General features: G+C 40.4%; 1 protein-coding gene across 1 annotated transcript; it reads left to right on the top strand.

Moving 5' to 3' along the window:
- The first annotated feature begins 51 nt into the window (after positions 1-51).
- LOC140226704 (tRNA wybutosine-synthesizing protein 2 homolog) lies at positions 52-9,861 on the top strand. Its single transcript, XM_072307144.1, has 6 exons — positions 52-140; positions 2,748-3,524; positions 4,406-4,555; positions 6,307-6,416; positions 8,393-8,550; positions 9,328-9,861. The coding sequence occupies exons 1-6, from the start codon at positions 52-54 to the stop codon at positions 9,859-9,861; spliced, it is 1,818 nt and encodes a 605-aa protein (XP_072163245.1).
- Positions 9,862-14,986: the final 5,125 nt, after the last annotated feature.

Genomic DNA, 14,986 nt, shown 5'->3' on the forward strand with positions numbered 1-14,986 from the left:
TTTGCATCTGCAAGGGGAGGACGCCCGTATTGTATGTTAGATTTCGAAAAGATGGCTTCACCACCGACTACCAACACAGACGACAACACAACCGAGATGCTAGCTCTTGTTGTCGATGTAAAGCAAGCTCAGAAAATTAGGTAAGGTTGAGCTCCATGGCATGTTTTGTTGAATGAATGTTTTTTTTTTTTTTTTCTCAGCAGCCGACTTTGTTGTCCAATGCCTGGTTAGTTTAGGGGCCTGCGCCTGCGAGGCACTGGTGCGTGTGCTGTAAATATATGGTGTAAATGTCATGCCAGTGTAGTGATCCAGGTATACTGTAGTAGTTCATTATTATGTCTTTGTGTGACAACTTTGTTTTCCATCCCAACACATGGCATGAAAAGCAGAGTAGCACACCTGGGGCCCGTTTCATAAAACTTGTCATCAGTGACAAGTTGTCAGAGACTTGAATTGATCATGTTGATAATTATGACCTGATGACAAGCTACTGAAATCCTTGCATCTGATTGGCTGAGAATAAATTTGTCATAGAAATGTGGCAGTTGTCACTGATGACAATCAAGTTTTATGAAAGGCAACGGGCCCCAGGACCACGTACGCGTAGCTAGGAGAGTCTACAGTGCATTTTGTTGCTGGACACTTTAATTTTATTTCAGTTTTTCTTTCGGCTGCGTCAGTATGCATGGTATTGTTGGTATGCACAGAAATTAAATTGTTTAGCAAACACAGAATCTACAGTTCTCTATGGCACCACCAACATTGACAAGTTGTGATATAATCGTATAAAAATAAGTTTACATTAGAACCAGTTTATTTTTTGTTGTTGTTTTTCATTGCTTGTCGTGTGGAAGATGGATTATTTTAGTTGTGTCTAAGACCACTCTACATCTTTCGTAGTGTCCAAGTTCAAACATGATTGTCGCAGTCAATGTGGTCCTTACTCTTTCACGTCATATTCATGCACCAGAATAAGAATCGGTGTTCATCATACCCGCAAATTCTTACCCATACTTGATACTTGATACTGTAGTGTAGTGTAATTCCTCTCGCAGCTCCAAGAAGCTATAGTAGGGCCCACTGGGATGAACTACAGTACCGGTACACAGTTGTACAGATGTTGTCTATGTGTGCCATTGGTTAACATGCTTTTTGTTTGAAATAGTAATAAAAGTGATGTTAGCGTTTTGGACATAGAGAGAGCTGTTGGTGCTTTGCCTTTGGCATTTGCAGTGGTGGCATAGTGACAAACTTTAATACAACAAGGCCCAAAAGGCAAAACAAGGTCAGTGCCAAGGGTAAGGCAGCTGCAGACCAAAGATAGTAGATAACAAGATATGAAGGCGCGCGATAAAAATGGACACAAAATGGCTACCCTACATGACGATACAAAAGAGAGCTAAGTACAAACTCAGTACACCTAGGAACATCACTCATTTCAAAAGGTAGTGGTATTTTTATTATCTTAAAAAGATTTAAAAATTATAGTCGTAGCTTTTTTTCGATTAAGGGGATTATTTTGAAGAACGAGATTTTAAATTAATAAGGATTATTTCGTGGAGGTAAAGATTTGGCAACAACATGATCTCACAATCAAAGACGCTTGATAAACAACAACAACATCTTCAAAGACAGCGCGTCTCAGGCAAAGACACACATCACCTGAGACGCGCTGTTCCTGAAGTCGCTGCTGCTGTTTATCAAGCGTCAAGGCAGCGCGTCTCAGTTGATGTGCGTATACGCTTGAGGACCGCGCGCTGTCCATTTGTTTTGTACAGGATTAGCGCGCACTTTCGTGTCTTATTAGTTAAGCGTCTTTGCTGCAGACTCACAGTGAACTGTGGGAGCTTGTACAGAGTTATACTCCTTGCTTGTACATGATAATGACAATGATGTAGCGTAGGCTGAACATTACACTGTTATATACCGGTACCGGGTACTGTGGGAACGCTTTGCGTTTGGCATTCGGGCTGTGTTTCGCGGTTTAATACTTTAGTAGGTACCTACCATTGGGAGATGCCATGGTGATGATCTCTATTTTACAATAATATAAATTCAATCCGGTAAATACCATTCGTACCGAGAGGAAACGAAAAATAGAAAAAGAGGAAATGAGGCTCAAATTGTCGCATTGTGCGGTATAAAAGGTGTAACATAAACAATCTACGTGGTAAAATATCGTAATAAATCAACATTTTCTTCTAAATATGAGGTGAAATGTTAATTCTTTAGGATGAATTGTTTTTCATTTTAACGATTTCTGGCCCATACAGTGCTTAGTGAATAAAGACAAGTCTGGGAAGTCCCATAATTAGAATGTCAACGCAGAGATTTACGTGTCCAGAATTACATTGTAGTCCTACATGCCAGCAAATGTGTCTGGTAAATAGAGAAATCTAGAAATTATGTCTACACTACATAATTTGTATTCCGAACAACTGACAATGTCCATTGAAATGCTGGACTGCATAGTACATGTATCTGCATAAAACTTCTCTCTGGCAGGCGGGACGGGGTGTTGGCCAAAAATTAATGAAAATAAATGAGAGAATTTTCATATTTGATGAAACTGGGCCGTAGAACCAAAGTGGACCCTCGGGGGCTGATATTAAGTAATGGTTGAGAAGTGAGGCTGTAAAATATTATAATGTGTTTAAGGTGCGAGATACTGTCCAAATTGGAACATGTTGCTTTTTCAAAAAATGTAAAATTCCATGAGATATTTTGTGTTGCTTCATTCATTGCAGGATGCTGTTGGAGAAAGCGGCTCTCTGGGATGACGGCAGGAGGTTGGTGAAGCTGAAGAATTTGGAAGTGGCCATCCCTGTGAGGCCGACTTTGACTCAATTCTTGTGGAATGAATTCAGACAAGAGGACATTCAAGATGCTCCAGAAATAGATAGTCCTTCTTTCCAATCGAGAAAAGCAGATAGTGAAAAGGATCACATGGATAGGAAGGGTGTAGACAGAGGTAGCAAGTGTTTGAAACAGGAAAGTGATGTCTTACTTAAACAATCGTTTCATTACTCACTGACTGGTGCACATCCATTATCATCTGAAAATACTGGTAAAGATCCCGTAGGGGCAGACCCGAAGAATGGTTCACTCACCATTCGGACAGGTCAAGCAGTGAGTGGTTATAATCATGATTCAGAAAGCTCTGGCCAAAGCGAGAGTGGCAGCCAATCCATTTGCAGCAAATCGTCACAAACAGGCACATGTAGCAGTAGTGCAAGAAAGGAGTATCCCCACTCTGGATCGAAGAGAGACTACAAGGAACTATGGAGAGGAGAGTTATTTGAGTGTGAGTGCAAACTGGTGAGCATCTGTCTGCCCCCGTCAAAGAAGACACGGATACGAACGCCATTCTCTAAGCTGAGGGAGGAGATGGAGAAATCGCTGAAGGAAGCGGGAATCGAGTGGAGCGATTCTCTAGACAGGGATCTGCCTCGTAGCTGGGAGAGGCACGGTGATCTAGTGCTATTACCACAAGCATGCTTTCAGGACATCATCTGGAATTCCGTGTGAGTATTGCACAATGTTAAGAAGGTGAACTGTTGAATGAAACATTGTATAACCCATCTCCAGGATAGCTTGGAAACATCAAACATCAATATGTTCATGAATTCTCAAGATTCTAATTATTCCAGTAGCTCATGATTTGTCATGTCCAAAGACCTACCATAAAATCTTTTGGATTCAACTACCACCCAAAGGTGCAGCAGGCATTAACCCATCGGAAACGAGTCCTGAGAATACTTTGGCAGGTGTCTATGGAAAATGTGTGTTGTAGGAAAAATCAGTCCATCCTCAGTGGGTTAACTAGTTGAGGACAGTTTGATTTCGCTACAACACGCATTTCCCAAATACACTCAGGACTCATCCTCAACGGGTTAATACAAAAACACCCCCCCCCCCCAAAAAAAAGAAGATAAATAAACAAATAAAAGGAAATGAGAGTTATTGGACTTCAAAGCATTCTTTGACTTTGAATTGTTTAAACAAATACAGTGTAGAGGTACTGTAGTCAGCATGGTAACTTTATTTTTTCCATAGCAGTCTCATTTATAAAGAACATTAACCCGTTGAGGACGGTTTGATTTTACTACAACACGCATTTCCCATAGACACCTGCCCGAGTATACTCGGGACTCGCCCTTAAAGGGTTAATTTCAGTCAAATCAAAATTAGAAACCTACACAAAAAAAGTAGGCCTACATTCTCTCTTTTAATCTTCCCTCCCATACCATACCAAAAAGTAAGAAAGAAAACAAAACAAAAAGTGAAGAACAACAAATTAATCAAGTTACCAAACAAAGTCCAATATCCAATATAACAATGCAAAGGAATCAGACATACATGTGTAGTACTTTAAGGCAACTTTATTTTCTGTTATTTTTTATAGTCAAGGAATATGGTTTCACGTTGCCAAGGCTTTGGACTGTCAGAGGTTGGCCAAGAGAGGGCGCATTAGACCGGATGACTTCAGATCTCCAAGGACGGATTTGCTGCTTGGTTCTGATCCTTATGTGGAGCACAGGGACAATGACATCGTGTGAGTATGTGTTTAATCTAGTAATGCTGGAAAGAGGCATTATAAAGTTATTCACTAATATTGTTTAATGTACAGTTTAAATAAAAGAATAGGGATGTAGTTGGTTGACATCGGCAAAGACAAAGGCACAGTGCAGATTTACATATATTATAGGGTGAATTGTATAAGACTTTGTGTAGTAAAATATGTAATACTCAAGTACCACATTGAGTAGAATTTGATGGGTTCTGGTATTAAATTGCTGAAAACTTAAGTTTTTATTTATCCTTTAGAGACTATTTTTACACTGGGGCAGGTACATGTGTCTATGGAAACCTGAACAAAAATCAGCTGATTAACAAGCTTCATTGTAACTTGTCACAGATGAGCAGAATTTGCTATGCCACAAAGGTCTTATTGCCACTTGGTCTATATCAGATGGTCGAATTCCAACTCAATTTAACACCACTACGGCTAAACTAATATGATCTATAAATTTTGTCTAATGCCCTAGTTTGGCGAACTATTGTTACATCTGATTACCAGATGGTCTAATTGTATGTTTTTTGTTTTTTGTTTTTTTTTTGCCTTGGATCTTTTCCTGTTTTGCCTTTTTAAACTTTGGGTATCAGACGAAATGGGCATAGCCCCTGTGGAAGTAGACCAATTTGTAATGAGGTTAGGTGGCAATTTGACTAAATATTCAATATATAGATACAAACTGGGCCTAGTGCCTACGTACTAATACTTGGAAGAAGTTGCTTCGGAGACAGGATCTCACAAGTTCGAGATCACGGTTCGTTCCCGATTGTGTTTGCGACATTTCGATAGAGAACAAATAAAAAAAAGATGGGCATTCCATGACAATATCCAGGTGGGTGAATATTTTCCAGCATATTTTCAGCGTATGCAGAGATGACTGATCTGTGATGTGCACATCAATCTCATGATCAAACAGTACGCTGTACCATTATGCGTGCAGTGGTGTATGGTGCATGCTAATGCAAGGCTGGCCGCCGGCCTAGGGCAATGTATGCGGGGACTACAGTGTACGAGTATGACAGGCCTGGCCACTCGCTGGCTCGGGCGGTACAGCCGCCTATATACTGTAGTAGTATCCGTGGTCGGCGCGGTGCTATAGGTACAAATGTAAGGTACACGTACGCGTGCGCTAGCGCTGTGCAAATTATGCCCCACGCCGGAAGTGCCCTTGCTACGAAGTGCACTAAATCTTGACGAAAAAGCCACATCCGGGTACTTTATACGTCATTGGTGATAGCGAGAATTGAAAGCTTGTCTTCCAGGGAGTTCACACCCTCCTCTAGAGATAAAGGATGGGAACGACGTCATGCCAATAGCCAATAGCCTTGGCATGCCGATAGCCAGCCTGCATAATGGGATGGGCCATGACATCATGTCAGTACATTATGAACGGCTTGCACTGAAAATCAAAATTGATGATTACACCGTGTATGTAACAAGTGGACTACAGTCATTTGGAACTGCAGTAGTACAGAAATGGTGTTCTTGTTCACATACTAGGAAAGTCCCTACTGTCGCATTTTTCTCTTGGAAGATTAAGATGAGATATTAAACAGGGTCATTCTCTGTGATAATATCCACAGTGTAATGGGCAGACTGTAGAGATTTGACATGTGTACTCTGGTTACCATTATTTCACTGCCTTGTAATGCAGTGAGGTGAGGTTTACCATTGGAGAAAAAAAATCTCCAGATGTTTAAGGTAATAAAATATTGAACTTACCATTACAGGTACACTTTTGACATCAGGTACAGCATGTTCTCCGCTGGAAACATCACAGAGAAACTACGGGTTGCCAGCTTGGATTGTGCCGGAGAAACTGTTGTTGATCTCTACGCAGGTAAAATGGCAAACACTTTTTAAGGAAAACCTTGTTTTGTATTTCTTGAAGGTTGGCATGGTGAAGTGAAGCTCCATACTCCTTGTAGGGATCATGGCTTGACAAAATAAGAGCTTAAAAAGAGGAGAGTTGAGGAGGGAAGCGATGTAGTAGGAAGAAAGGAAGGCAAATACTGTAGTGATAGGTGAATGGCAGCAAATAGCTGGAAGTTGAAGTTACTCTAATTAGTGGAGATGGGAGGAAAGGGGACAGAGAGAGTCATAAGTGAGAATATAGTGAAAATCAAGTAAAATGTTGGGACATTGCAGGGAGGAGAAAGATGTCTAGAAGGAAGGGGGAGAGGAAGAAGTGGAAATTTGGAAAATCATGGAGGTACATATGTAGGAGAGAGAAGTGAAGATTCATGAAACCAATTCTCCATATCGCATGAAGCTGATATCCAGCGATATCAGCTATCGATAGCAAAAATTCCCTTCAAAGTACCCGGATGTGCTGGGAAGGGTACTTCCGGTGCTGGCGTGCTAGTTGGCGATCGATGCTTTCTTACTTTTATACGACGGCTTCGTTGGCTTTCCTGGTGAGTGTCTCGACTTCTTGGCGTCGTTTCACAGCATTTGGAACACAGCGACTGTTCAAAAATTCTCTCAGTTGTGGCACTGTCATTCCCAGAAATTCATCCATGATGAATGTGTGAACAGTTCAGAAAAAGAATGATGAAACTTCGCGCTTTCATTGAGGGTATAACGTTTCAAAGCTGTGACCGGAAGTGAGCTTCCCAGCAAAAATACCCGGATGTTGATATCGATAGCTGATATCGCTGTATATCGGCTATATGTGATGTGGAGAATTGGGGGAAAAAAAGTATGTGAACGATATGGACTATGGAACATGAAATCAAAACAATGAATGGAGAAAGCTAATTATTACAGTATATTTCCATCAGTTTCTTAGAGAGGTCATGATTTAGCAAGATTTCCTTGAAACCTCAACAATATTTTTTTTGGCAATTTGTTGAACCAGTGTACTAAGGAGTATTTGCCGCTCTGACGTTCTTGACCAATTCACTGTACAACCAGAAATGTTTGCGTGCATTGTAATTTTGCAAATTTTGCGAGAGCTGAGATTAAAGAAATTGAAAATGCATACAAAAGTTCTAGTCTACACTCCAGTTTATGTATGGAATGCCAGTGGCAATTTGTGAAAATCTTATGCTGCGTAAAAGGTAGTCACTCCAATTAACAAAAATTTCATGCTGCAAAAATATCTTGCCTTCAGCTTAAGTGTTTCTATGAGAAGGCACTTGCAAGTGTACATTCTTTTTCTTCAGGATTTGGTTTGGTTTCTTCTGAAATTAAACCTAAATGAATTAATCAAGCTCGCTCATCTATCATGTGTAACAGTATGCCAGAGAAGATTTAGGAGTGGATCATTTAATACATGTTTAAATGATAGCTACTTCTGTGACTTAGACCCCGTTTACAGTCAGTGCAGGCTGGGGTCCAGACCTGAGCCCAGGCCATACATAGCCTCAATTGTGGTACTTGGCTAGCTGCAATTTTGTGCATTTACAATAGAGGGCTTGACCCCGACTTGTAATTCAAACCGTTCAATATTTTGCCGTCGTGGCACTCTGCTTGTAAACAAACGACTATTATTGGTAGCGGGCTGGTCACAGTTTGGTACCGCATTTGGTCCAGTTTGGACCAGTGAAAAAAGGTCAGGCCAGGCCAATCCCAGGTTGAGCCCTGGCCGAGAATAAAAGTGAACGGCCGTTTTTGGTACTGCATTTTAATGCCTTTTGAGCGTTTACAGTGAAAGGAAGGCCGGGCTGAGCCCGGCTTTTTCACCCACTGGGGTCTAAGTGTGTCACATTTTATCCCAAGTAAGTGTATTAAAGGGCAAGATAAAAGGTATGCTGCTCTTGTTTGATTTTGTCATATTTTCCTGATCCTTCCAAAATCTTCCTCCACTTTCAGGCATAGGTTACTTCACACTGCCGTACCTGGTCCATGCCAAGGCAGACTTTGTCTATGCGTGTGAATGGAACCCCCATGCAGTGACGGCCCTGTCAAGAAACCTGGAGCTAAACAGGGTTGCTGCAAGGTGTCAACTTCTGGAGGGTGACAATAGAAAGGTAATACAAGCATCTTGTGCTACACAAAGTCTGCAGGACTTCTATCTAGTTTTTGTTACCTCCTATTGGAAATTTTGTTAAACATGTACAGAAATGAAGTGTTAAAGGTATTATTTTAGATCATAATCGTGTGACCAAAGTATCTTTATCAACAGTGTTTGTGTGGGTCATCTTATGTGACATTCTTGAGCTTAAATCAAAGTCTCAGTATATCCAAGCCAATGTCTGCTAGTATTGCCTTCAGAAAGAAAATGTTACCACACCAAGCATCATGGATTCTGCGATATGAGACGAGAGAATTTATTCACAATTGCCAATGTTCTGTAAATGTGAAGTCCATGTAACAGAGGTAAGAATTTAATTTATTTGTAGTACAGCAAATCCATGAAAGTTTTGTCATAGTTTTACGTAATATGCAACGCTAGAGCAGGTAGCTTACAATGTAGTTCATGTTGACACTTGATAACTTAACCAGATTTGAAATGATCTTCATTATGAAATAAAAAAGTTGATACCTTTGTTACTATACATGCACATCATGTAATATGTTGTCCCAACCCCATGGACTAATTACCCTCACTATAATGGCAGCACAGAGCACTAGTAGTGGTAGAGCCACTATTGCACCTGTTGTGGATGGACTGATTTTGCTACAACACACATTTCCCATGGACACTCGCCCGAGTATAATCGGGACTCGTCCTCAATGGATTAAAGATTACTAAGAATTCATTGCAAACATTACATCCAAATCTTGAAATCTTTTATATTCTGCAGGTCTGTCCAAGAGGTGTTGCAGACCGTGTTAACCTTGGGTTGATTCCATCTTCGGAGGAGGGTTGGCCAGTGGCGTGTGCTGCGCTGAAGCCCACATCAGGAGGCGTGCTGCACATCCATGGAAATGTCACCTCCCACCCCCAGAACAAATGGTCCAATCCACGTGGGATTATGGAGCCAGACAGTAAGTATAGACTTCAGTCCAGTGTGGCTGGTGCGTGCACAGGCAAGGATCCCACAGACATTGATTGTGATGCGGAGGAAAAGCCTGGTGAGAGAGACTATGCATCAGATTCTGTGACATCACACGATGAACACAGAGGAGAGAAGGATTGTTCTCCCACACACACAACACCCAAGGAGGAACAGTGGCTGAAATGGGCGGAGGACACGGCAGCCAAGATCAAGCTCCACCTCCAGGATGCCCACCAAGGGGTGTGGTGCGTGGAGAAGGTGCACATTGAAAACGTCAAGTCCTACGCACCCCACGTTCATCACCTCGTGTTAGATTTGCATTGCTATCCAGAGAGGTGACCCAACTTTTACAATTTGTTCTCTGTCGTAGTTATGTCATTCCATGATAAAGGGCTCTGTTCAGTGTAGCTCTCTTTAGTTATACAGGTACTGTATGAAGCTGTTTCGCGAGGGTTTAATTTTCGCGAATTTCCTGAATCTAACAAGATGTGAAAATGTCCCCATGCGCTGTGGTAATGGCGCATTTCCAATAACGTCTGTGTCAAGTCGTGAAAACAACATCTCACGTAAATGTCTATGATCTCATTCTCGAAAATATCTGCACATGCGAAAATAATAGCTTGTACAGTATACTATGTGGGACGTGTGTAACTGCTAGAGAGTGAAGTCCCTGTACAGAGTTGTGGCCTTTCAAACATAACTTGTTGCAATGATTTGCAGGCATGTTTACAAGCAAGACACTCTCAGGTACCATGGTGTAAACCCACTGTGTGCCAAATTATTCTGAGACAGCAACACATGAGCCCATTTGAAAAACACTCTCTTTTTCAAAGCCATAAAAACATTTTGCAAAAGCTCGTATACCTAACCGTCAATGAGCAAATTACCAAAATTGGAGAGAAAATTCCAAGCTTTGTTGTGGTATAAATTTTATGACAAAGCTATGATCATTTCATTTCTCTTGAAAATGTATAGTAGCGAAGTAATTGTCCACGTCTGGGAGGCATGCCTTTTATGGACACAACCACGATAGAAAAAAAAAACAAAAAACAAAAACAACAACAACAACAACAAACTTATAGAACACAGACTACACCCATGAAGAAAGGATTCGAAAGTAAGACTGTCACTGTACCCTGCCATTGTTCGATTAGGGCAGGTTTGTGCATATGAGCAAAATATTTGAACATTGCATGCTGTCAACTGTGTTGGTTGTGCTACAGTGTCATTCAAAAAAAAAGTTTAGTACTCATAGTGATATACATTGTACCATGGGCACCTTTCAACTGCTGTAAAAGTCCTTTAGTGGAGCTGTAGCCTTTCTATCATACATCCAGTGTAACTGTTGCGATGAGTTGGAAACATAAATTCGAAATAGGTGAAAAGGGTCAATTTGGTAAATCTTGACTTTTTTATAATTTATGAAAGAGCAACTCTTCTTCTACATTATGTAAAAATTTGGTATCATAAAACGAAAAGGAAAGCATGTTTTTAGCAGTTTATCTTGAACACTTATATTTTTAGAATAGTGTGATTAGGTGTGTCTTTAGAGTCCCCCTTTCATTGCTTACAAAAACCCTGTACACACTCTTCACTTTCAACTCTAATAACTGTAGAAAGGATAGGGCTACTGCTATGGAAGTTGGCATTTATCATGGACAGAATCTGTTAATAGAACATGCTCAATTTCAGCTTAATCCGATAATCCCTTCATTGTGGTTAAACCGATTGTTTTCATCCTGTTTTTTGTCCCAATCATCGCACAGCTAGCACGGTTTGGTAAAGATTAAACGCTTGAATAGACAGATAGACCCTGTGCTTCAGAGCCTCTTTTCTCGGTTCGCACTTTTCCAGAGTGAGCGCTTCTTTCCAATATTTAGGTAGGTTAGGAGTGTCCATTTGAATTGAGTTATACATCATTTTAAAGCTTAGAGTCTGCCCTTCTAGAATCTGCCCTGAACTGAAAATCCACGACTGGTGACTTTTTGTTTGTTTTGTGGTGCAGGGTCACATATTGTTCATTCATTGGCAGGACCCGAAGGCCCTGCGGTATTTGTTTTGTCTTTCATAGATGGGACTTTCTCCTTGAAGAAAACAAAAATTGCTGTGTAAAATCTTTGAATATACCAGTGGAAGAAAATAGCGTCTGAGGCTGGCTGCCAGCGATCACGAATGAACTGACATGTGCGAACTGAACGTGTTTCTTGCTTTGTTTCGTAAGGACACGCAGTGAAATCAAATATACACTTTACATTGTGGATGTGATCGTAGGTGATGAGGCATAGACATTACAGTGTGTACCTGATCCATTGAGGGAGGCTATTCCAAAGCATGGGTCCAGAGATGTAGAAAGCTGTAATTCCCCAATCTGTGTGGCCGAGAAATATCCACAATTGAACTTTTTTTTTCTTTTTTTTTTCTTTTACAAATTTATTTATTTCCTCTTCATTATACAACGTAACATACAAAATCATATTACAAATCATGTTTTGTTTAACAAATTAACAACAACAACAACAACAACAATAACAGATGGGTATCAAACTCTTCAACAATTGAACAATATCGTAAAGATACAGTCAGCTTTCGTTACAATAAACTCCTTGGGCCCAGCGAAATCACCGTGATCTTGTCACTTTTGAAATCTTGCCATATCCAGGGCGCAAATACCTCTGAATAGGAAAATTTTCAAACCCTGGGACCCCCCAAAAAACTGCCCCATCACGTCGGGGTTCTGCCATATGGATATTCTTTATAGCGAGAGTCGACTGTATGTTCTTCTACAATGACCTAAAAAATATGTTCTACAGGGGACCATTTCTTATAATGAAAATTTAATTTGTTTGTTCGTTTTGCAATGTTGGATTCTATATATCGGATATTAACAATAAATGCTGTCAATCCATGAAATTTCACACCTGTGTCTTTGCATCTCTGAATATATATGTACCTTTTGTATAACAATATTAAATGATTCAATAAATTCCTGTGGGGCCCTTTCCAGTCTTTGATGAATCCAAACATTACTCTAATTCTTGTACAATCCTCTAATTTGACATGAAAGATCGTACCAATTTCATCCATGAATTTTTGAAGTAATTCTTTGGCAGCTTTACAATCAAAAAACAAATGTATAGGGGTCTCAGCACATGACTTACAAAACGTACACAACTCTGATTCTGATATTTTCATCTTAAACAATCTTTCATTTGTGTAAAGTATATTATGCGACAACTTGAACTGAAATTCTCTCAATTTTACTTCAATTGTACATGTAAATGGCAACATATATATTTGTGTCCAATCTTCTGGTTGAATTCCATACTTGCCAGCGAAAACTGTTTCGCAAACAGGTCTTGATTTAATCTCTTTTAAAAATTCCTCATATATTGGTTTTGATTTCACATCTTGTAACTGTGAGATAATAAGATCCTTTTGTTTTTGAGCCACTTCTTCTTTCCAAAACATCTCCAATAGGAGTGTATTGAAGGAACATTTCGAGTATTTTTGAACAGAGTATACAATTGCCATATACATCATATTATATTTGCTTGGCACTCCTTTCCTTATTCAAAATCAATGAGCCGTCCATCAATACTAAATATTTGATATATATAATATAAACCTGCTTCAAAAAACGGCCTGCAGAATATTGAGTGCTTATCAATCAAAATATTCTGGTTATTCCATACTGGTTGTAGGATGCCTGCTTGGCTATTTTCATCACCAATAAAATCCTCATGTATGTTTGTCTTTAACCATATTCATAGAATATTCTCATAGAATGGAGGGATACCCCTCTTATCAATAGTTTCAAGGGAATAATTACTTTGGAACACTAGAATTCCGCCAATCCTTCCAATAACACCCATTGATGGTTACGATTTCCATAATATCGTTTAACCCACTTAATTAACTGCGTATCAATCATACATTGTAAATTGGGGAATTTGAGACCACCCTCAGCATATTGTGCATACATAGTTGACCTTGAAATCTTATCTGGGCCATTCCATAGAAGGAAAACATTAACTTCTCTACTTCTTTCACAAAATCTTGAGGAATTTCAATGTTTGACATCAAATAAATTATCTTAGACATAATAAATGTTTTCAAAATTTGAATTTTACCAATTAACGTTAAATTACGATTTTTCCAAATAGAAAATGTTCTCTTAATCTCATCCAATCGATCTTCAAAGTTTCTTCGGATTGCTTCTTTTTTGTCATATGAAAACCAGATTCCAAGAATTCTAAGACCATTGTCTGACCACTTTATCATCTGTGGCCTTTCTTTCGATAGTCTATCATTTCCTATCCACATTCCTTCTGATTTGCTTCGGTTGAGGCAAAGGCCTGATATATCAGAAAATTCTTGAAAGCTTTCTAATATTTAAATGAAAACATTAAAGAAACTATCAGCGACCCTTACACGTAATAGTCTGCTAAAGAGAGCACTGTATATCTTTGTCGATTCTTTCTTGATAGTGTGGTGGCTCTTAAAAGAGCTTTTATTTTGGCACGTTCAACTCTACGAATTGAACGTGATTGACACGGGGGTGCTCATGGTGAGCGTCACCCCTCCAGATATGGTTACTTCAGCCACCCCCCAGTGGACCGTCACGAAGAATGACCGCCGTTCTTCCTCAGGTGGCAGTGGCGGTGGCGGTGGTGGTGTCGGCATCTCCCGAGCCGGCGGAGGCGGCGATCCTCGTTTGGGGTGTTCCTCCTTTATGGCCACGTTCATTTTGTAGGGAAAGGAATGATGTTTAAACCTGCCAGTGCCGCCTCTATTTATAGCCCTCTTGAAATAACTGGAAATAAGTCTCGACGAGAGGATCACGGTAAAGGCAGGAAAGGAAAAGGCGCCAAACAAAAAAAAACCTTCCCCTCCTTCATCCTGTAGGGGCTGACGTCAACTAGAGCGCATAATGAAAACATTGAAGAAACTACCATCGACCCTTACACGTAATAGTCTGCTAAAGAGAGTACTGTATATCTTTGTCGATTCTTACTTGAAAGTGTGGTGGCTCTTAAAAGAGCTTTTTGTTGGCACGTTCAACTCTGCGAATTGAACGTGATTGACACGGGGGTGCTCATGGTGAGCGTCACCCCTCCAGATATGGTTACTTCAGCCACCCTCCGGTGGACCGTCACGAAGAATGACCGCCGTTCTTCCTCGGGTGGCAGTGGCGGTGGTGGTGTCGGCATCTCCCGAGCCGGCGGAGGCGGCGATCCTCGTTTGGGGTGTTCCTCCTTTATGGCCACGTTCATTTTGTAGGGAAAGGAATGATGTTTAAACCTGCCAGTGCCGCCTCTATTTATAGCCCTCTTGAAATAACTGGAAATAAGTCTCGACGAGAGGATCGCGATAAAGGCAGGAAACGAAAAGGCGCCAAACAAAAAAATCTTCCCCTCCTTCATCCTGTAGGGGCTGACGTCCACTAGAGTGCATAATGAAAACA

This window comes from Diadema setosum, chromosome 3 (genome assembly GCF_964275005.1).
Source record: "Diadema setosum chromosome 3, eeDiaSeto1, whole genome shotgun sequence".
Taxonomy (NCBI): Eukaryota; Metazoa; Echinodermata; class Echinoidea; order Diadematoida; family Diadematidae; genus Diadema; species Diadema setosum.